Source organism: Crassostrea angulata, chromosome 10, assembly GCF_025612915.1.
Source record: "Crassostrea angulata isolate pt1a10 chromosome 10, ASM2561291v2, whole genome shotgun sequence".
Lineage (NCBI taxonomy): Eukaryota > Metazoa > Mollusca > Bivalvia > Ostreida > Ostreidae > Magallana > Magallana angulata.
This window is the reverse complement of record NC_069120.1, coordinates 15,811,900-15,837,469: the sequence shown is the minus strand read 5'-3', so window position 1 is coordinate 15,837,469 and position 25,570 is coordinate 15,811,900. Positions and strand designations below refer to the sequence as shown.

The 25,570-nt window shown below is 32.6% G+C and overlaps 1 protein-coding gene across 1 annotated transcript; it reads right to left on the bottom strand.

Moving 5' to 3' along the window:
- Positions 1-10,056: 10,056 nt before the first annotated feature.
- Positions 10,057-16,788, bottom strand: LOC128166998 (rhodopsin-like). Its single transcript, XM_052832484.1, has 2 exons — positions 16,749-16,788; positions 10,057-13,954 (listed from the first exon to the last, which is right to left on the bottom strand). Exon 2 carries the CDS (start codon positions 13,931-13,933, stop codon positions 12,881-12,883), a length of 1,053 nt encoding a protein of 350 aa, XP_052688444.1. The 5' UTR covers positions 13,934-13,954; positions 16,749-16,788; the 3' UTR covers positions 10,057-12,880.
- Between the last annotated feature and the right edge of the window lie 8,782 nt (positions 16,789-25,570).

The window sequence follows — 25,570 nt, the reverse complement described above, 5'->3', positions numbered from 1 at the left end:
TTTTACAACGGAATTAAAGAGTTAATCCTTAAAAAATTTTTCTTAGAAACCAATCAGCCAGGGAAGCTGAAACTTATGTGGAGACATCCTTAAGTAGTGTAGATTCCAAGTTGTGAAAATCATGACCCCCGGGGGTAGGTCGGGCCCACAATAGAGGGGGGGGGGAGAGGGGGAAATTTTTATATAAGAATATAAAGAGTAAATCTTTAAAAATCTTCTCAGAAACCAATCAGCCAGGAAAGCTGAAACTTCTGTGGAGGCATCCTCAGGTAGTGTAGATTCAAAGTTTTGAAAATCATGACCCCTGGGGGTATGGTAGGTCCTAAATGGGGGTCATTTTTTTACATACGAGTATATAGTGTACAGTCTGTTAAAATTTTCTTCTTAAAAACCAATCAACCAGAAAGCTGAAACCTGTCTGGAAGCATCGTCAGGTTGTGTAGATTCAAGTTTGTTCAAATCATGATCCCCGGGGGTAGGATAGGGTCACAACGGGGCGGTGGGGGGGGGGGGGGCGGACAAATTTTTACATAGGAATATATAAAGAAAAATCTTAAAATTTTCCAAAAACTATTTGACAAAAAAACCTGTAATTTGATTAAGTGAAAACAACTTCAGATAGTGTGGATTCAAATTAGTTGAAATCAACATTTTGACGAGTAGAGTTGGGGGGGGGGGGGGGTGGACATTTATTTATACAGGATCTACATGTAATATACCACATTATCCACATATTTTTATTATGACTCCATTCAGCTGATTGTATCATGCCTATTGTTGCTCAGGTGTGCGATATGGCCCATGGGCCTCTTGTTTATTATTTCAAACGATAAGTACTTTCAATAAGCATTACAATTTAATGATTACAGTAGATTTACTTTTCAATGTATTGTTTTTATGAATAAGATACAATTAAATATTTGTTGAGTTACTGCTTTGACACAAATGAATCGCTATTCCACAATGTAACTATGTTTCCGTTCATCAAATGTTTCAATTAAAGAATTGTAAATTTTTTGTGTAAACTCTTTTTACATTAAGGAATTACTGTGTGGTATTGACACAACTAATGTATAGGACAAAGTCTATTAAAACATTTATAAATTGAGAATACAGATTGAAATGAAATTAGTGTTGAAAAGTTGCAATTAAACTCATGTTTGATAAGTTTTAGGTTAAAACATATTTTCCCGATCGAACACGGGATATAATTACATGTGTAAGTTCCTGTGCTGTCTTAATATTCTATAACTTTTATAAAAACCACAAGAAAAAATTGCATTTTAAAAGAAAAGGTGGAATGCCAAACCAACGTTTTATCTAATGAACAGTTTCATTTGTAACTCATAATTTTGTTGTTGGTACATGTAATAATTTTTTTAATTTCATCATGTTATTTCATTTTTTTTTATTTGCCTAACATTCTTCCCTATAACACATTTATCTTTTTATGGTTTTTTTTAATAAGTTTGAAAATATAAACAAAAAATGTAATTTTTTATTTACAGAAAACCATCTAATTGAGATTACAGGAAGTGTTTTGTTATCTATAATGACATCATCAAATTTAACTGCAAATTTCAAATTCCGTTTACTCATGAAAAAATACACACACAAAATGCGTATATTCTATCAACAACGATATCAGAAATGATACTTTGGTGATCCATAAAATAAACATTGGCGTAGCATTTAACCTTACATCCAAATTATTGCCAAAATAAATATCTTATAATCTTATTTCATTTTATTTGATAAACATTTCTTTGAATCAATGATGTTAGTATATAAAGTATGATACTTTGATAATCTAATGGAACCCTTTTGCTGATTGCTTCTTAACAAATATATCTACAGATACATGTACAGTAAAATAAACATTTCTTAGAAACAATGATGTTAGTATATAAAGTATGTTTACCTGGTAATGGTCCAAATTTGGTCTATGTAGTAAGACAAAGTAATTGTTTCTCTTTATATACATTCAATTTTTTTTAAACTAATAATGGATGAAATTGAGTATCACGATACAATATGTTTTGCATGATTTGACAAAATACGTCAAAGTTCATTAGTAGGAATGAAAGCTATCGTGAAAAACTCATCTGAACTACCAATATATCCTTCCAAATAACCATAAACAGGTTAAGAGACCCCTATTAAGCATTCATAAGGATATCATATGTTGTTTTTCATACAATTTATGGCAGAAAATATTTCTTTTGAATATCCATTAAGTTTTATTTATCCATCCAATAATTAGCAAAAGCTGTGCGTTATTGAAATACGTTGAAGCGTGTTATAAATTTATCAGTTTGATATAGATTGTATTGCTTATTAGTATTAAGACCTAAACTTTAGTATAGCTATTCCTTAGGATGAAATAGAAAATAGATATTCCTTTGGATGGAGTTTACTTATGCTCTGATACGGTGGGGAGAGTTGTAATTTGAGACCGCATTATATAGGGATAGAAATGCATTACTTTATAAAATAGGTATAGCAGCAGGTTTATGCACCCCTTTCAATGTTCTCCGAATGCTGTCTTTATCGTTGTTAAGTCTCTAGCAGATCCTAAATGATATAACCGCCGACTTTGTTCCGTATTTGGCATTTTCCTTATCGAGCTACTACTAAGGAATAAGATAACACTCGCTGCAGAGCAGGGACGAGCAGGGACTCCAGACATGCTAGAAAACCAATGAAGTAAACTATTGCGCAAGTATTTGTTTATAACATTTCCTTGAATTGTCGATAGATAATTAACATTATTTTTAATTCTTTAATAATGTGATTGATACACATAGAAAGATGTAGGCCTGATAGAAATATTACGAACATTCTGTAATTCAGATTGTAATAATCTATTGTATTCTTATACCTTAACGCAGAGGCGGATCCAACAATTTGGAAAAGAAGGGGGGGGTCAATTTGATGAAAACCAATATGTGCAAAATTCATCATTTGTCAATAAACAAGGACTTATTGAACGTTTTCTGTGCGTATACAACTGTATTTAATAAACATTTATCTCATCACTATCTATTTCAACAGCAGAGTGCACTGCGTTATTGAGTGTTTTGCCGTTTTCTCTATATATAACCCCTTCGACTTAAAATGTATGAAATGTAGAGTGACTAGAATTATTAAGCATATGCATTGTATTTTGAATATCGTGACAAAATACGGCAAAGTTCAATCGTTTAAAAGATACCGGAAGAACCAATCCGAGCTACCAATACATGTATATCCTTTTAATTAAACCATTAAGAGAGCTGGATGGTGGTGGTTATTTTCAAGTCTTCTTGTGAAAAAGAGCTCTATATAAAAATATAGGGAAACGATTAAACTTAAAAGGTACTTAATAATAGCTTATAACTTAACAAAAAATTCTGTTGAATATAAGGTAGATCTGGTGGTTATTTTGTTCACCACTCAGCCTCTTTAACAGGGATTGGAATGTCAAATTTTGTTTCCTACAATTCATGGCAGAAAAATATACCCTGCGAATGTCCGTCAGGTTTTATTTATCTATTCAATAAATAGCAGAAGTCATTGACATATGATGGGGCGTGTCGTGAAGTTATCAGGTTGGTGTTGATCGCTTATATGATTGCTATCGCTCGGTCACACCGATCATCAACTAAAATTGGTCGATTACTCGTAATAAAGTGAATAGAATTAAAAAGTACTAGATGAGAGCCCGCGCAAGCGCGGGATATAACACTTAAAACATTATCATGATATAATAATGCTTAATTTGTTGAACCACTTTTTTGTTCATTTATGCATATACTTTGTCCGATTTTTTCCTTATCTTATATTCTTTAAAATTGAAAAAAAAAACTGCATTATTTATAAGAGAGGGCATGGATGAAACATTTAAACTGAAATGGATAATATATTCATGTACGTGGCATTAATCCTGTTTGTTGCAGCTGACTGAAAACAAACTTTTTTATTTTATTTATTTCAAACCAGTGAATGGGTATTAAATCTCTCTTTCTCTCTCTCTAAATTTGGTTCTTTTTTCTACATAATTTCTATTACTGTCCCAAATAAGGATTTCAGATCAAAGACTGGGGGTATTCCCATTAAACTTCCCCGTTTTATGCATACATCATTTATCTATATAGACGTACATGTAGAATACAAACTTAAGTCCATTAATACAAAAAATTAATAAATAAAATGGTACAATTAATGCGATATTAGGATTAATGGAAAGAACTCTTCAGAACGGGGTGCCCAGAAACGGGTTGACTAATTAACATTATGGCGGAAAGTGTAGGCCGCTTATGTTATGTAGTCTATCTATACTACTATATTAAAATCGACTCGTATTTGTGGGCTTCGATCAATACCGAGAAATCGGAAGGGTACTGTCTTTTGTTTTATATATTTTAAACATCATTGGTACTTCAAAATTACCAATTTTTTTTTAATTTTTTCTCAATCAAGCTTTCCAAATAATATTCAACAAAAAATCCTTTAAAAAATCCGGAAATCGTCTGATTTTTTGGGATGCGCATGCGCATTACATTCACGCTAAATCACGGGAGGCTCTTTAACCACATTTGCATGGATAAACTCAGTAACAATATTACAAATACGTGTAAACTTTCATTGAAAATTTGTATTATATTCTGTTAATCAAAAGAGATACGGGAGATAACACTAACTCAATGCATTTAATATGAAAAATCCCAGAGTTCCGAATTTCAGCATGATGTGTAAATTCGTAGCAAGTAAAAAATGTTGGTGAAAATTTTTTGAATTCTTCATTAAGATGAATTGAATTTATAGATGAAAGGTATTTATAGCCTCAAAATGGTTTGTTATGAATAATTTAACTGTTATTTTCAATGCAGCTTCATTAATTTTTTCCAAAATCGTTTCGAAGTGATTCTGCAATTTTTTTTGCTACATTTCGTGTATATGGGAGGCATTTTAACTGTGGTGAAGGCCTGTCCCGAGACACAGGCAACCCGTGCACGCACAGGTCAAACTTAATAAGATACTTGGATTGTATGGAAAATTATTTGTTACCGTAATAGCCAAAAAATCGGACCAACCAAGCATCATTAAAAAGGCGCACATTATCAAAAAAATAGTACGCTTTTAAATTCTACAAAACGGACATCTGATTTAACTTAAATTTATTATTAGAAAAATACCTAGTCATTTTATGATCCCTCGTAGAGCTGCATTAAAAACAGGTGACAGATTGGACCATTGGGCTCTCGTTTTATTTTCCTATGTGAGACTTAATACTGTTTAAGATTCGTGTTAAGGAGATCGGAAATCTGCGATAATACCCTTTTTCAACATTTTGTTTTTGTTGTATATTCCGACTTAACTGTAAATATACGGCGCTTTGTTCTTAACGTCATTCCTGTCTGCATGAACAAACCTGTCATTAATGAGAAGTCGCGAAGAAATCCGTTAGATGTACGTGATTTTTCCTGGGCACACAATTATTTTTTTTAATCATCGGGTTCGGAATTTAATAAAACGGATTGGTTTTCCATTATGATGGAACGGACACAAAATGATAGAACACTCCTCAATAATCTTCGTTTTAATAATTACAATTCTCTCCATCACATGTTAAGAGGACTGACTCAATCTCTCTCTCTCTCTCTCTCTCTCTCTCTCTCTCTCTCTCTCTCTCTCTCTCTCTCTCTCTATCTCTCTCTCTCACTGTGCAATATACAAAACGTTCTTATTACGCATTATTTGTTTTCAACGAATTTCTTTCTCTTCTGATGTGATAAAAATCTAAGTTTCATAGAGTAATAAAGAGTACTTCGCCTTTAATTCTCTTCTTCTTTCTATGTCCTGCTTTGGTCGTTGTTTTATCTGATGTAAGCCTGCAGGGTGCCTAATAAAGTGGATTATTAAGGACGGTTGCATATAGTGTTTCTATTTTATTTTAATTTAGTTTTGAAAATTCTCTTTGGTCCACACCTATAAAATTTTGTAATTAAAATAAAAAGACTAGTACTAATATGTGACAAAATGCGTGAAGTTTAAAAATTGGATTTGTCTGTTAATCTTTGCTTTTGATTACTTTATTAAATCAATTTTGGGATTAAAGCTGATCTTTTTAAATGTCAAACTGAAAACAATTGTAAAAAGTACACCGTTTAATAAATAGTATTATTCTGTATTTATAAAAATGACAAAATATTTGGTGTTACAAGTGTGGGCTCAAAGGATTGTATTCTCCATGTTTGTCAAACTAGTGTTATATATAATTACTTAAAAGGAGGCTGAGATCTAACTGAATTCATAAAGCTCCACCACATGTTAAGAGGACTCTATCTCTCTCTCTCTCAATGTAAAAACTTTATTAGATATGGTGTTCTTTTGTTCCAGAGTGACTCAAATATCAGCTACGGAATTCCAAAACACCTGTGCCATTCTTTAAAATAAGCAATGTTTTTCAAAGACAATGCTAGGTGCGGCAGCAAATTTCAGCTCTTCGACGTATGGATTGATTTATGTAAGCCCAAAAACTCACCTTTTTATTCAGATTTGGATCAGTCAAACCCAATTCATTATATCGACACGTTTTTAGTGTGCGGTCTAGAAAGATTCGTACCCACCAGTGACCTGCAATAACACGTTATTCGCCTTTATCATCTGTACCCGTAATACCGAGTTTGATTTAATGAAAAAGGGAAATGTTTCTTTGTTCACTTCCACAAGTGCATTTGAATTGTTTTATTTTTTTGTATTTTTATGTTGTTGTTTCATGATATGGGCATTGCAAAAATAGTATTACATAATATTTCTTCTTTTATTTTAACAAAATAACGAAAAAAGGAAATATAAAACTGTTCAATTTCGTTGAAGTGATTTGATGTGCGACAAAACCGAGTCACTCTAAACGTCATCATTTTAACCTTTTATCTGGTATTGATCGCTTCTCTGATTGTTTCCTCTTTTTAGCTCACCTGAGCTGAAAGCTCAAGTAAGCTTTTCTGATCACATTTTGTCTGTCGTCCGTCTGTCTGTAAACTTTTCACATTTTCAACATCTTCTCGAGAACTACTGGGCCAATTTCAACCAAACTTGGCACAAATCATCTCTAGGCAAAGGGGATTCAAAGTTGTGAAAATTAAGGGTCACGCCTATTTTCAAGGGGAGATAATTAGAAATTTTCAAAAATCTTCTTCTGAAGAACCATAAAGACAGGAAGGCTGAAATTTGTGTGGAAGCATCCTCAGGTAGTGTAGATTCAAAGTTGTGAAAATCATGACCCACAGGGGGTAGGGTGGGGCCACATTGGGGGGTCAAAGTTTTAAATAGGAATATATTGAGTAAATCTTTAAAAATCTTCTTCTCAGAAACTAATCAGCCAGGAAAGCTGAAACTTATGTGGAAGTATCCTCAGGTAGTGTAGATTCAAAGTTGTGATAATCATGACTCCCGGGGGTAAAGTGGGTCCACAATGGGGGTCAATTGTTTACATAGGAGTATATAGTGAACAGTCTGTTAAAATCTTCTTCTCAGAAACTAATTAGCCAGGAAAGCTGAAACTTGTGTGGAAGCATCCTCAGGTAGTGTAGATTCAAAGTTGTGAAAATCATGACCCCTAGGGGTAGGGTGGGGCACAATGGGGGGTCGAAGTTTTACATAGGAATATATAGAGGAGTAAATCTTTAAAAATCTTCTTCTCAGAAACTAATCAGCCAGAAAAGCTTAAACTTGTGTGGAAGTATCCTCAGGTAGTGTAGATTCAAAGTTTTGAAAATCATGATCCCTGGGGGTACATAGGGGCCACATTGGGGGGGGGGGGGGGTCAAGTTTTACATAGGAATATATAGAGTAAATCTTTAAAAATCTTCTTCTCAGAAACTAATCAGCCAGATGATTTTTTATAATTGTTAAGACTTTGGTTCCTGGACAATTCTTCGGCCTCACAAGAAGGTTCATAGTTTGATGTAGCTTTATATCCCATATATAAACAATTGTTAAGGATCTTTTTGAGAACTGCAATACTCAACATGTGATATGACTATAAAATCATCCTGTTAGATAAGGGACTAATGATTATAAACATAAGAATATCCAGGGGGGAAAATGGATTTTATTTATACAGGATCTACATGTATTATTGTACATTGTTCTATTGTTCCTCAGGTGAGCGATGTTGCCCATGGGCCTTTTGTTTAGGTATGTTACCGCCATTAACACCCACTATATCTGCTTTGTTGAATTACTTTATTTTATTCGAGTACGTTATGCCATACAAAGAAAATCAGACATCAATATGCCAATTTTTCCTTTAATTATTTTCTGTATGTAAATTTAATGACACGGCCCCGTAAGCCTAGTGTTACTTTTTGGAGTGTTTTCCGTTCATGACAGAAAATTGTATCAAATTCAATTAAAATCAATATTTGTCGGTTGTATTTAAAAATTTAAAGATAGGTGGCGCATTGGGCTTTGCTTGTAAAATCTAGTATATAAACAAATACAAAGTACTGTAAACCGTTTGCAAGTGTGAAAGGCAAAAAATAACATGGGGCAGTACAACATAGTGATAATGTATCCCCAGGTCTTGGTGGATTTCTGTCTCAAATATATGACTTCTAGAAAATATGAATTTGAATCAAAACGTATAAATGCAGTACAAAGAATTTCTAAACAAAAAAGAAAATCAAACAAAATAATGGGATTTTGAAGGGATATGTTTGTCACGTAAAACAAGATATAACCGTAATTTTATGTTCCATTACTTACTGATATGATACTCTACCAAACTTAGTGCCATGTAATACCATTATCTCATGTTTTTTAACAGAATACCGATAGGTCCTATGTGACTATGGGTTCTTTGAATATTAACGGTTGTCCCCTACAGAACTGTTGACGTGTGTCGTACACTAGTAAATACCTTTACCTTGTATAGAAGACACCAAAACCATCTGAATATGTAGGAGAATTTAACTCCATTTGTAATTTTTTTTTAAACTCTTATTGCACTATCTCGCATAATATCTGAATACCTAAAACTAATTGAAAACATTACATCATTAGACACCGGGATATCTAAAATTTGTAAAAACTTGTGTAACAATTGCCACTTTACCTGGAAAGAAGAGAGTGATGATAGAAAAACATGCGTTTATTCAGTTGGGTACCAGATACTGACTTCTAATGTTCACAGTACTTACATTAGAGTAACTACGGTAATTTCACAAATCAACATTTAAGTAGCCTGTGGCTTATTAGTATAAATACGATAATTTCCCAAAAATCAATCCTACAGCATTTTAGGTATGCAACAATCTCATGAACATGAATGAATCGATAAAGAATGTTATTCTCTACTTGACAGATAAGTATTAAGTCTAAATTCCAGTTGAAAATGATAAAAACACCAAAAATACCAATTGCGGGAACATGCGCCGCACATGTGCTTGGCCAAACCCAGTAACATCCCAATTAAATAATATTATTGCGCGACACCACAACATGTAAATGTAAACATTATCCGCTGGATCTTGGATATAATTCTGCAACATTACAAATACATTATAAGTCTCAAAATATGTAATAATTACCTGGAAAGAAAAGAGTGAAGATAGAAAAACATGCGTTTATTCAGTTGGGTACCAGATACTGACTTCTAATGTAAAAGAGTTCCAATAACAGAGGACCAGTCAAAGCGTATACATATATTGGAGTTACCTCTCTTTGCTTGTACATAAAAAATGGTACCCCCTTATTCTATACTAACACTTTGGATATCATTACTAACCCTGAAAATGTGAGTTTTGTCGCGTCTTTGGACTTTCATGCAAAACACCCAACCTATTCTTTTCATCGACAGTAACGGATTATGTTTTATGTTCATGTAAAGTACAGGTAAGAATCGTCTTACTCTGTTTTACAATGTTTATGTCCTAATATTCAGGAACCTAGTGTACATCAATTTTTGTTACAAATTAAGTTATACCGAACAATATGTAAATTGCATAGCAGAAACCAAATAATTTTTAAGGGTAACAAAAAATATTTTTTTAATAATTTATTTCTTTTTCAAAGAACAGACATGCAGAAACAGACAACAAAAACATAAGTGTTGAATTCAATATACTAGTATATGAAACTTTATATTAACAACACCAGTACTAAAGTGTCAAATCTAATACATCAAGATACTTAGCCAGCAATTTGAATATGGAACACAATTAGTACAAGGTAACATCATACAAACGTTAGCATTATGTATTTGCTGTTTTTATAATTTAGTTTCTTCTGTAGTTTTAGTTTTAAGTACTACTTTTTGTGCATTCATCTTATATGATTTTTTGTCATGAGGAAGGGATTTGCATTATTAATGAAATACTAGATTTTGACCCGTGTGTGCACGAGTTGACATAGCATATGATTTCGGACATTTACGAAATAGATACATTGATACACCGTATATTGTTTACATTTGCATAACCAAGCTTTAAGCCTACAATAATGCTATTAATTTCACTACACTCTGCTGAGTTTGAATAATGTAACTGTGTTTGGGGAAATGCCTTCACCACTGTTAAAATGCCTTTCATATACCCGTAATGTAGCAGATAATTGAAGAATCGTCCCAAAACGATTTTGGAGAAAATGAATAAAGTTGCATTTAAAATAACAGTCAAATTGTTCGTAATAAATCAATTGAAGCTGTAAATACCTTTCTTCGAAAAGTGTAATTCTATGATTGCAGAATTCAATATTTCTTCAACTACGTTTTTTACAGACCATGTTGACATTCAAAACTCTCAGGATTTTATTTAGTAAATGCCATGTGTTAGAGTTATCTCCCGCATTTTCTTTGATGAACAGAAGAAAAAAAATCCAATGAAAATTTACACGCATTTGTTTTATCGTCTCTAAGTTGATCCATGCAAATGTGATATTGTGGAAACATAAAATAAAGAGCCTTGATTGAGCGTGAATGTAATGCGCATGCGCAAGAGTGTAAAATCCTAAAATATTAGATGATTTCCGGAATTTTTTGAAGAATTTTTGTTGATTATTAATTAGCGCAGCTTGATTGAGAAAAAATATGAACAAATTGGTAATTCTCAAGTATCAATGATTTTTAAAATATATCAAACAAAAGACAGTACTCTTCCAATTTATCGGTATTAAAGCTCAAAAACTCGAGTCTATTATTTTGATATATTAGTATAGATAGTATAGATTCAACCGAATCTATTATTTTAATTTATTAGTATAGATAGTATAGATTCAACCTGTGTTAAGAGAGATAACTGCGGGTATTAAGTTAAAGAGAATATGGTCAAGTTGTGTGCATTTCATTTTTCTAAATAATTTTGGGAAAACTTTCTCGTTAAGCAAACGACGGGTTGATTAATCAGAAGTATTGTTATTCAGTGTGTTGATACGGCTCTTTAATATTTAATATCAAGCACTTCACTGTGTTACACAGTTTAGGACTGCTATGCAAATGGCATGATTGATAGTATCTCCAGAAAATCTAAGAGATCCATGAATCATCAGAATGGGTATTTTTTAGTGAATGAGTACACATAAGGTCCTTCCTCTTTTGAAAGTATCAACACTATGCAAAGAACTGTATATTTTATTTAAGACTAATCAAAATAGCTTAAATACACATGCAAATGCAGTTTTGAAATAGCAAAAACGAGACAAATGATCTATTCTTATATTCTGCCATTTTGTTCTATTTGCACAATATTAATTTTTTAAAATGAAAGCACATAAAACGAAATCATTGACTTGTTATAAAAAAAAATCTTGGTTAAAAACCACGATTAATCATTATTTTTTGTATAACATGATATACACTCAACCAATTCACAAAAAGAGCAAGGAAAAATAACTATTTCTAGATTTAACTTTTAAGAAAGTTGTTTTTAAAAGATATGCAGTGGAAAGCAATGTTTCTTTAACTTGCTACCAATACCAGATGTGCACGTAAAGAACTCACACGGATAAAAACGCAAATAATTACCCAAGTAATATGGACAACATCTTGTCCTTGATCCAAAAACACCACAAATAATTGAAAATCTTTGGTTTTGACTGTATTTTTTTTTAAATGTTCTACATGAATCGAAACTCAATGTGAATACTAGTTAAGTTTCAATTCTAATCAAATTAAGTTTAATTAGATTAAACCTATAATAAGTAAAAAATAAATTAATTTCTCGCATTATCAACAGTGTGAGATCTGTCTGTCCAGTGTGAGACAGCAGTGTCTTACACTGTGTATTACTACGCCGCTTTAAAACGTTAACAAACGTCTGCTGTAGAAAAATGCAAAATGATGGATTGAGATTATCCAAGTAATTATTTATCCATTGTTTTGCTAATTAATTACAAATTATCATATTTTTATTTTAAAAAATGTTGTATGCTCTCATTTTAACCTCCACTAATTGAAGCACGCGGAGAGATAAACCGGAGGTAATCATTTGAACGTCGTAACAGAAAGATGTCATAGCCTCGTCGTAGACCATGAATCTTGTCCCTCGGCGGAATTTTACTATCCCACACTCGAAATAATGAATGATTCTATCAAGGATCAAGGATTTTTATTGATTAAGAATTCAATTGATAACATTCTAGATGTTTTATTTCTAATAGCTGAACACTGAAAAATTTTTGGGAGTAAAAAGTGTTAGATTATTGACCGTTGAAATTACATTTTACAATATACTATTTTATGATAAGCCTATACATTACAATATTCAAGTAAACTACTTCTGTTCCAGTGAATCTCGCTCTCCTGATACAGCAAATATAAATATTGAAATTAACTTTATACACTAGATAATTAAGATTATTAGAGACCAAGCATTTGAATACATGAAATGTTTCACAATTATATGTTTCGACCACACAGTTTAAAAACTTCTTGACGAAATTGGTTGTCAGTGACGAAGTAGACGAATGGATTCAGAATTCCATTAAGAATAATGGCGTCTGGAACATATTCATTCACAACATCTTCGACTTTAGAGATTTCCCTATTTGGAGACACGTATCTTTCAATTCCTTGAGCCAGATGAAAGATATTCAAAGTTACAAAACTTATCACAAGCATGGAGGTAACAATGGAAAAAGTTATCGCAATCCGTCTGTTCTTGGCCGCTTCCTGGTCTTCGACCGATGGTTGCGGCTTTTTCGCTTCTTCCTGATTTGCTGTTCCCGCGACAACTTTTAATATTGTCGTGTTTTTCAAATTTTTCATCCTCATTTTTGACTTTGCTTTTTGCACGAGAGCATTCCGTATTTTGATTTGAAATATTAATATAGCAACAATATTGAACGAAACAGATATAAATGTGAAGAGAGGAAATACAAAAGGTAGTACCGAATAGTCATACTTGTTTTTAGTATCGCATCTTGTTGCCGTGATGTTATCTACCTTGACAAACCTCACCCCGTATATTTCATAGACGGGGGACACTATTGGAACACACAGCAATATGGAAACAATGCACATAATTTTTGAACGCTTGATAGTGATTTGGGGCTTGAACGGGGTACAAATTTTTCTGTATCTCTCAAATGCAATGAAAGTAACAATAGGGAGAGCAGGGACTCCTGCTAAGTAACCTATATAGTTACCCATTGCACAAATATGTGTTTGTAACACGTCCTCAAATTGTCGATAGATAATGAACATTCTATTTAATTCTTTAATAACGTGATCGATACACATAGAAAGATCTAGACCTGATAGAGACATAACGAACACTCTGTAGTTTGAGGCCGGCATGCGCGTTAGAAATATGTACAAGACTACGGTGTTGCCGACAATTCCTATGATGTTTAGGAGATAACATAGCGCCCCTAGCGGTGCCCGTTCTTCCCTCCAATGTATGTTGTCTGGTGGTTGCGATAATTCGAAAGGCGAATGTAGATAATCCATCTTTCAAGGATTATAATTGATCTAACAAATTAAAGGCGAACACATATATTGTACATCTGTAGTTGGAAGAATAAATAAAACAATCATAGTAAAGTCAGAAAACAAAATTTTTTCTACAATTCAGTTTTAGCTCACCTGAACTGAAAACTCAAGTGAGCTATTCTGATTACATTTTGTCCGTCTTCTGTACGTCCGTCTGTCTGTCCGTAAACTTTTCACATTTTCAACACCTTCTCTAGAAGTACTTTACCAATTTCAACCAAACTTGGCACAATGCAACCTCAGGCAAAAGGGACTCAAAGTTGGGGAAACATCCTCGGGTAGTGTAGAATCAAAGTTGTGAAAATTATGACCCCCGCAGGTAGGGAGGGGCCATCATTGGGGGTCGAATTTATAGAGTAATCTTTAAAGAGACAGTACAGCTGGAAACATGTGTGAATAACTTCTGATTAACCTATTGTATCGTTAGAAATAACGTTGATTGTAATAGTTGAAATACTTAAAAATCCCTTTCACATACTTAATTATCGTAATTATGAGCTTCCGGAAATTTAAGGGTCGTACAAACTGGAATAATCTTATATCGTTTATTTTTACCACGTGGATTTTGATTGACAGTAATTGACACGTGCTGAAATCTACAAGATCTTCGTCCGACTACGATCAAACGGTTGTACGAGGTTAAAGGGACACTCTAAACGGAACACATCCTCACTATAAATGGTTTACTGATTTCGGTTCATTTTAAAATGAACAGACAAAATTATGTCAAATAACCCCTCAAGGACCATCATTTACAAAAATGAATTTAGGTTGTAGCAACTCCTATGATAAACACAAAATACAAAAAATAATAATTGTGGTTATTCTATAAACTTTGAACAATTACTCCCTGGGAGAAGTAGAAAAGACATATTTTTATCAACAAACATGTCCAGAAGAATCTTCGCGAACCCTGCATGTGTTTTGTTTACAGTAAATACGCATGCGTAATAGTATAGAAGGCTGAACCCCGTAACAAGTTCCGATGTAAATATGTGATAGGTTATACTAATTATTGATTTCAATGAAATAATTAAATTTATTTCATGGAGAACTTTGTAATTTTTTTAAAGTTTATACATTCATGAGTAGTAAAAAAATACTGTACCCGATCGGAAATTTTTTTCGTTTTTTTTTTTATAAGATGCGCCGTGCTGTCTCTTTAAAAATCTTCTTCTCAGAAATCAATCATCCAGGAAAGCTGAAACTTGTGTGGAAGCATCGTCAGATTGTGTAGATTCAAGTTTGTTGAAATCATGATCCCCAGGGGTAGGATAAGGTCACAACGGTGTGGGACAAATTTTTACATAGGAATATATAAGAAATATCTTAAAATCTTCTACACCATTTGCCTAGAAAAAAGCTGTAATTTTATTATGGGAAAGCAACTTCAGAGTTCAGATAGAGTGGATTCAAATTCGTTAAAATCGAAATTTTGAGGAGTTGGCTTGGGCGGCCACATTCGGGATCTAGTTGTACAAAGGAAAACATTATATTTATTCACAAAATCTGAAATGTTATCATGTATGGTTTTACTTATATGCAAGCATTTTGACATATTGCTGATTCTTTAAAACAATTTAAACTTTAGCCCCTAACTGATTATTGGGCCTCACATGGGATTCAGAGTGTTTTGTAGGTTTATATCCCGTTTATAAACAATTGTTTAGGATCTTTTTGAGAACTGCAATGCTCAACATGTGATATTACCATGAAACCATCTGGAACTGGATCATAAACACAAGGATATCGGGGGGGGGGGGGGGGGGACTTTTATTTATACAGGATCTACATGTAATATACCACATTGTCCACATATTTTTTATTCTGACTCCATTAAGCTGATTTTATCATGCCTATTGCTGCTCAGGTGAGCGATGTGGCCCATGGGCCTCTTGATTATTATTTCAAGCGATAAGTACATGCAATAACCATTACAACCTAATGATTACAGAAGATTTACTTTTCAATGTATCGTTTTTTTATGAATAAGATACAAATAAATATTTGTTAAGATACTGCTTTGACACAAATGCATCGCTATTCCACAATGTAACTATGTTTCCGTTCATCAAATGTTTCGATTGAAGATTTGTAATTTTTTTGTGTAAAATCTTGTTACATTTAGGAATTACTGCGTGGTTTTGACACAACCAATGTATATGACAAAGTCTATTAAAACATTTATAAATTGAGAATACAGATTGAAATCAAATTAGTGTTGAACAGTTGCAATTAAACTTACGTTTGATAAGTTTTAGGTTAAAACATATTTTCCCGATCGAACACGGAATATAATTACATGTGTAAGTTCCTGTGCTGTCTCAATATTCTATAACTTTTATAAATACCACAAGAGAAAATTACATTTTTAAAAAAAAAGGTGGAATACCAAACCAACGTTTTATCTAATAAACAGTATACGTATCATTTCTGAATCATAATTTTGTTGTTGGTAATATTTATCTTAATTTCATCATGTTATTTCATTTTTTTTATATTTGCCTAACATTCTTCCTTATTACACAGTTATCTTTTAATGGTTTTATTAATAAATTCCGTTTTCTCATGAAAAATTACACACACAAAATGCGTATATTCTATCAACAACGATATCAGAGATGATACTTTAGCGAACCATAAAATAAAATTTTGGCGTAGCATTTTACCTTATATCCAAACTATTGCCAAAATAAATATCTTACAATCTTATTTCATTTTATTTGATAAACATTTCTTAGAATCAATGATGTTAGTATATAAAGTTATTTACCTGGTAATGGTCCAAATTTGGTCTATGTAGTAAGACAAAGTAATTGTTTCTCTTTATATACATTCATTTTTTATCTAATAATGAATGAAATTAAGAATCACGATACAATATGTTTTGCATGATTTGACAAAATACGGCAAATGTTCATTAGTCGGAATGAAAGCTATCGTGAAAAACTCATTTGAATTACCAATACATCCTTCCAAATAACCATATACAGGTTAATAGACTCATATTAAGCAATTATAAGGATATCATATGTTGTTTTTCATACATATTATGGCAGAAAATATATCCTTTGAATATCCATTAAGTTTTATTTATCCATCCAATATGTAACAAAAGCTGTGCGTTATTGAAATACGTTGAAGCGTGTTATAAACTTATCAGTTTGATATAGATTGTATTGCTTATTAGTATTAAGACCTAAACTTTAGTATAGCTATTCCTTAGGATGAAATAGAAAATAGATATTCCTTTGGATGGAGTTTACTTATGCTCTGATACGGTGGGGAGATTTGTAATTTGAGACCGCATGATATACTAGTAGGGATAGAAATGCATTACTTAGTAAAATAGGTATAGAAGCAAGTTTATGCACCCCTTCCAATGTTCTCCGAATGCTGTCTTTATCGTTGTTGAGTTTCTAGCAGATCCTAAATGATATAACCGCCGACTTTGTTCCGTATTTGGCATTTTCCTTATCGAGCTATTACTAAGGAATAAGATAACACTCGCTGCAGAGCAGGGACGAGCAGGGACTCCAGACATGCTAGAAAACCAATGAAGTTAACCATAGTATTTGTTTATAACATTTTCTTGAATTGTCGATAGATAATCAACATTTTTTTTTATTCTTTAATAATGTGATCGATACACATAGAAAGATGTAGGCCTGATAGAAACATAACGAACATTCTGTAATTCAGATTTTTTCCTTATCTTATATTCTTTAAATCAACCGTGGGTTACCGACGATGAGTTTTCCTATGCTTTGACAATGTATGTAATGTATACGCCAATAAACTACTACTACATATAAAATTATACACAAATTTGTGATTGTTCAAGCTATATAATTCACATAATTTCTTATGTTATTTATCAATAGTACGTATACATATAGATAGCTATTAAACTTAATTTACTCAAGGTATATGTTTATATCTTATGGCGCTATGTATCTTATTTAGAGATCAAAGGATTGCGTTACGTAAATTCTTCAAAGATACATTGTAGAATAGGTGATAATCATCAACTAAGCTTCTCAATGAGCCAATTAAGGTATCAATTTCTTTAATTGTTTAAAAAAACACCAAGCGGATCATTATAAAAACAAGACGACGGTTATCGACAATTAACGGCAATATAATCTTACAATTATACCAGGTACGTCTTTTTTGATGAAGGAAAAGCATAGAATATACGAATAATTAATAAAAGTTAATAAGTTTTCAGTTATTAAGGTAAATGAAATAACTTAAAATGTGGTTTATTAATAAACGAGGAGCGAACGAGGTTTAGGGCGAACGATAATTAGACCGAATGGACTTACAGCGAACGGACTAAGGCGAACAGGTGGATAGGGCGAACGAACCCGATACCTGATACTATACATGCAATCTTCATTTATATAGATTATAATTATTTTAGAAGTATAAACCCTTTAAACTCTGAGATAAAAAATCAGGGCTATATGTGATACAACGTACAATTTTAGTGGTAAAAAGTAGGCGGTCTGATAATCTTAAAGCTTCCACGTTTTCGTTCAAAACACATGCAAATGGTCCACGTATTGTAGTCCTTTTTTAAAGGACAGCAACTTGTTTATTTTAATTTAGTTTTGAAAATTTTCTTTGGTCCACACCTATAAAATTATGATTTTGTTATAAAAATAAAAAGACTAGTACTAATATGTTATTAAATGTGTCAAGTTTAAAAATTGGATTTATCTGTTAATCTTTGCTTTTGATTACTTTAATAAATCAATTTTGGGATTGAAGCTGATCAGTTTTAAATGTCAAACTGAAAACAATTGTAAAAAGTACACCGTTTAATAAATTGTATTATTCTATATCTATAAAATTGACAAAATATTTGGTGTTACAAGTGTGGACTCAAAGGATTGTATTCTCCATGTTTGTCACACTAGTGATATATATAATTACTTAAAAGGAGGCTGAGATCTAACTGAATTCATAAAGCTCCACCACATGTTAAAAGGACTCTCTCTCTCTCTCTCTCTCTCTCTCTCTCTCTCTCTCTCTCTCTCTCTCTCTCTCTCAATGTTAAATTTTTATCAGAAATGGTGTTCTTTTGTTCCAGAGCGACTGAAATATCAGCTACGGAATTCCAAAACACCTGTGCCATTCCTTAAAATAAGCAATGTATTTCAAAGACAATGCTAGGTGCGGCAGCAAATTTCAGCTCTTCGACGTATGGATTGATTTATGTAAGCCCCAAAACTCACCTTTTATTCAGATTTGGATCAGTGTAACCCAATTCGTTATATCGACACGTTTCTAGTGTGCGGTCTAGAACGATTCGTACTCACCAGTGACCTGCAATAACACGGGATTCGCCTTTATCAATTGTACCCGTTATACCGAGTTTGATTTTATGAAAAAAGGAAATGTTTCTTTGTTCACTTACACAAGTGCATATGAATTGTTTTATTTTTTGGTATTTTTATGTTGTTGTTTCATGATATGGGCATTGCAAAAGTAGTATTACATAATATTTCTTCTTTTAGTTTAACAAAATAACAAAAAAGGAAATATAAAACTGTTCAATTTCGTTGAAGTGATTTGATGTGCGACAAAACCGAGTCACTCTAAATGTCATCATTTTAACCTTTTATCTGGTATTAATGCTACTCTGCTTGTTTCCTCATTTTAGCTCACCTGAGCTGAAAGCTCAAGTAAGCTTTTCTGATCATATTTTGTTTATCGTTCGTCTGTCCGTAATCTTTTCACATTTTCAACATCTTCTCAAGAACTACTGGGCCAACTTCAACCAAACTTGGCACAAATCATTTCTAGGCAAAGAGGATTCAAAGTTGTGAAAATTAAGGGTCACACCTATTTTCAAGGGGAGATAATTAGAAATTAATGAGAAATTGTGAGAAATTTTCAAAAATCTTCTTCTGAAGAACCATAAAGCCAGGAAAGCTGAAACTTATGTGGAAGCATCCTCGGTAATGTAAATTCAAAGTTGTGAAAATCATGACCCACAGGGGGTAGGGTGGGGCCACATTGGGGGGTTGAAGTTTTACATAGGAAGATTGGAGTAAACCTTTAAAAATCTTCTTCCCAGAAACTAATCAGCTAGGAAAGCTGAAACTTGTGTGGAAGCATCCTTAGGTAGTGTAGATTCAAAGATGTGAAAATCATGACTCCTGGGGGTAGGTTGGGGCACAATGGGGGGTCGAAGTTTTTCATAGGGATATATAGAGTAAATTTTTAAAAATCTTCTTCTCAGAAAGTAATCAGCCATGAAAGCTGAAACTTGTGTGGAAGCATCCTCAGGTAGTGTAGATTCAAAAGATTCAAAGTTGTGAAAATCATGATCCCTGGAGGTAGATTGGACCACATTGGGGGGGGGGGGGGGGGGTTCAAGTTTTACATATGATTATATTGAGTAAATCTTTAAAAATCTTCTTCTTAGAAACTAATCAGCCAGGAAAGCTGAAACTTATGTGGAAGTATCCTCAGGTAGTGTAGATTCAAAGTTGTGAAAATCATGACCCCCGGGGGTAGGATGGGGCAACAATGGGGGGGGGGGGTGTCGAAGTTTACATAGAAATATATAGAGTAAATTTTTAAAGATCTTCTTCTCAGAAACAAATCAGCCAGGAAAGCTGAAACTTGTGTGGAAGCATCCTTAAGTACTGTAGATTCAAAGTTGTGAAAATCATGACTCGTGGGGGTAGGGTGGGGCACAATGGGGGGGGGGGTCAAAGTTTCACATAGGGATATATAGAGTAAATCTTTAAAAATCTTCATCCCAGAAACTCATCCGCTAGGAAAGCTGAAAATTGTGTGGAAGCATCCTTAGGTAGTGTAGATTCAAAGTTGTGAAAGTCATGACCCACAAGGGGTACGGTGGGGCCACATTCAAAGTTGTGAAAATCATGATCCCTGGAGGTAGATTAGGGCCTCACTGGGGGGGGGGGGGGGAGTTCAAGTTTTACATATGAATATATTGAGTAAATCTTAAAAAATCTTCTTCTTAGAAACTAATCAGCTAGAAAAGCTGAAACTTGTGTGGAAGTATCCTCAGATAGTGTAGATTCAAAGTTGTGAAAATCATGACCCCCGGGGGGAGGAAGGGGCAACAATGGGGGGGGGGTCAAAGTTTTACATAGAAATATATAGAGTAAATTTTTAAAAATCTTCTTCTCAGAACCTATCAGCCAGGAAAGCTGAAACTTGTGTGGAAACATCCTCGGTAATGTAAATTCAAAGTTGTGAAAATCATGACCCACAGGGGGTAGGGTGGAGCCACATTGGGGGTCGAAGTTTTACATATGAATATATTGAGTAAATCTTTAAAAATCTTCTTCCTAGAAACTAATCAGCTAGGAACTCTGAAACTTGTGTGGAAACATCCTTAGGTAGTGTAGATTCAAAGTTGTGAAAATCATGACCCCTGGGGTTAGGGTGGGGCACAATGGGGGGGTCGAAGTTTTACATAGGAATATATAGAGTAAATTTTTAAAAATCTTCTTCTCAGAACTTATCTACCAGGAAAGCTGAAACTTGTGTGGAAGCATCCTCAGGTAGTGTAGATTCAAAATTGTATAAATCATGACCCCAATGGGGTACGTTTGGGCCACATTGGGGGGTCGAAGTTTTACATAGAAATATATAGAGTAAATTTTTAAAAATCTTCTCAGAAACTAATCAGCCGGTATAGCTGAAACTTGTGTGAAAGCATCCATAGGTAGTTTAGATTCAAAATTGTAAAATTGTTCTATTGTTCCTCAGGTGAGCGATGTGGCCCATTGGCTTCTTGTTTTGGTATGTTACCAATACTTCGATACACCGTATATTGTTTACATTTGCATAACCAAGCTTTAAGCCTACAATAATGCTATTAATTTCACTACACTGCTGAGCTTGAATAATGTAGCTGTGTTTGGGGAAATGCCTTCACCACAGTTAAAATGCCTTTCATATACCCGTAATGTAGCAGAAAATTGCAGAATCGTCCCAAAACGATTTTGGAGAAAATTAATAAAGTTGCATTTAAAATAACAGTCAAATTGTTCGAAACAAATCATTATGAAGCTGTAAATACTTATCTTCGAAAAGTGTAATTCTATGATTGCAGAATTCAATATTTCTTCAACAACGTTTTTTACAGACCATGTTGACATTCAAAACTCTTAGGATTTTATTTAGTAAATGCCCTGTGTTAGAGTTATCTCCCGTATTTTCTTTGATGAACAGAAGAAAAAAATTCCAATGAAAATTTACACACATTTGTTTTATCGTCTCTAAGTTGATCCATGCAAATGTGATATTAAGGAAACATAAAATAAAGAGCCTTGATTGAGCGTGAATGTAATGCGCATGCGCAAGAGTGTAAAATCCAAAAATATTAGATGATTTCCGGAATTTTTTGAGGAATTTTCGTTGATTATTAATCAGCGCAGTTTGATCGAGAAAAAATAAGAATAAATTGGTAATCTTCAATTATCAATGATTTTTAGAATATATAAAACAAAAGACAGTACTCTTCCGATTTATCGGTATTAAAGCTCAAAAATTCGAGTCTATTATTTTAATATATTAGTATAGATAGTATAGATAGTATAGATTCAACCTATGTTAAGAAAGATAACTCCAGGTCTTATTTAAAGAGAATATGGTCAAGTTGTGTGCATTTCATTTTTCTAAATTATTTTGGGAAAACTTTATCGTTAAGCAAACGAAGGGTTGATTAATCAGAAGTATTGTTATTCAGTGTGTTGATGCAGCTCTTTAATATTTAATATCAAGCACTTCACTGTGTTACACAGTTTAAGACTGCTATGCAAATGGCATAATTGATAGTATTTCCTGAAAATCTAAGAAATCTATGAATCATCAGAATGGGGTTTTTTAGTGATTGAGTATGCATAAGGTCCTTCTTCTTTTGAAAGTATTAACATTATGCAAAGAACTGTATTACATACTCGTATCAAAATAACATGCAGATTATGAATATGCTTATATATTTTATTTAAGACTAATCAAAATAGCTTAAATACACATGCAAATGCAGTTTTGAAATAGCAAAAACGAGACAAATCATCTATTCTTATATTCTGGCATTTTGTTCTATTTGCACAATATTAATTTTTTTAAAACAAAGCACATAAAACGAAATCATTGACTTGTTATAAAAAACATTTTGGTTAAAAACCACGATAAACCATTATTTTTTGTATAACATGATTTACACTTAACCAATTAACAAAAAGAGCAAGGAAAAATAACTATTTCTAGATTTAACTTTTAAGAAAGTTGTTTTTAAAAGATATGCAGTGGAAAGCAATGTTTCTTTAACTTGCTACCAATACCGGATGTGCACATAAAGGACTCACACTGATAAAAACGCAAATAAATACCCGAGTATCATGGACAACATCTTGTCCTTGATCAAAAAACACCACAAATAATTGAAAATCTTTGGTTTTGACTGTATTTTTTTTTTAATTTTCTACATGAATCGAAACTCAATGTGAATGCTAATTAAGTTTCAATTCTAATCAAATTAAGTTTAATTAGATTAAACCTAAAATAATTAAAAAATAAATTAATTTCTCGCATTATCAACAGTGTGAGATCTGTCTGTCCAGTGTGAGACAGCAGTGTCTTACACTGTGTATTACTACGCCGCTTTAAAACGTTAACAAACGTCTGCTGTAGAAACATGCAAAATGATGGATTGAGATTATCCAAGTAATTATTAATCCATTGTTTTGCTAATTAATTACAAATTATGATATTTTTATTTTTAAAAATGTTGTATGCTCTCATTTTAACCTCCACTAATTGAAGCACGCGGAGGGATAAACCGAAAGTAATCATTTGAACGTCGTAACAAGTTCAAGTTCATTTATTCGCTCAAAACCATTTCAAGCACATGGTACATGAGGACAAAAATAACATTAAAATATACATATAAATTGGTCAGAGGTAAACATATATTAATATAAAGGTTATAGAGTTTGGAAAAGTTATACAAAGTGAAACTCATTGAGGACAGACTACCTCGTATATCTTTGTTATAAAAATACACAATTTTCTCAGCAATTTCATGTTACATGTTGTCATAAGATACGAAAATTTTAACACATTAGGTCTAGCTGAAAATTTTTTGTCTATAAACTTGTTCCGGACTTGTGATATTGCATCACATTCTAAAATATAATGAAATTCATCGGCTATACGTTTTGTATTACAGAGAGGACAACATCTTTCATTTAATGGGATACCCTCCCATCTTCCCAGTTCAACTGGTAGATGGTGATTTGAAGTACGAAATTTACCAAGAATTTTTCTGAATTTCAGGGGTAAAATATCTAAATATTTTTCATATCCAAAATTTGTTTTAAAAATTTTATATATTACTCCTTTTGATGAATTATTTATATCAGCATGCCACTTTTGAATAAATTGATCTTGTAATCTCTGTTTAACTGCCGCTGAAACCCATTTTTGGTTAACAATATTTAAAAACTGACTATGCCAAACATTTGATAAACCACATGAGTTAAAAACATGACGAATACAATCAATCCAAGGGTTAGTACTGGTTGTATTTTCAGTCTGATTCAACAAGTACCGGTATAATATATTTATAATGCTAGTATTAGTATTAGAAATTAATTTACACCAGTATGATACCATTCTAGTAAATACAGTTACAGATAAAGGAAAACGACCTGTTTCTCCGTAAACCATATAGTTTGGAGTACTACTCTTTAAACATAAAATGTGCTTTAAAAACTTTAGGTGAACACGTTCAATACTATCAAGTTTTTCAAAACCCCATACTTCGCAACCATACAGCAATACAGGTACAACCATTTTATCAAAGAGTTCTAACTGACATGTAACTGGTAGATTAAATTGTCTAATTTTTCTAATGACACCATACATTGCCTTTTGGGCTTGGTCACATAAATGTTTTTTGGCTTTTAAAAAAGAGCCAGTTTTTGAGAATACAATGCCAAGGTACTTTTAAGTACAGGTTCACGTAAGAATCAGGCAAACAGTGATAGTCATATATTTCATATTGATATGATAATTTACTTTGAGAACAGTATATATAAGTGTTCTCAAAAAATGATAAAATTTTTAGTGAATCGTGCATAATTGTGAAGCTGTGTTACTAAAAATAAATCCACTCTGTCACAGTTTTTAAACACAATGAAAACACTATGGTATGAAGGTCTGACAGGATTTTCAGAAATTCGGTGTCAATTCCTTTATTCAAAAATGTTGGTATGAAGAGAAGACAATGCCCTCTTCTTTTTTCTAATGTTAAAGATGTAGTATCCCATTGGTTTCCATGGCAACCACGACAATAATGATCTATACAGTCTTTCAAATTAGAGAAAAACTATCACTTTTATGTTTCTTTTTAAAAAAAACAGCAAACATATATGACTGTGTATTATAAATGAATGAATAAAGGATATTCTGAAATATTTTTTTACATAATAAAAAGTTTTGAAAAATTAACAGACGGTTTACATAATCAAAGCAATCATGTGGAATTCCTAACAAAATTTTAAAAATCTTTATCATTTTTACATGTATCTAAGA

Coding starts and splice junctions, on each gene's coding strand:
- LOC128166998 (XM_052832484.1), bottom strand. CDS start 13,933: ATGGATTATCTACATTCGCCTTTCGAATTATCGCAACCACCAGACAAC.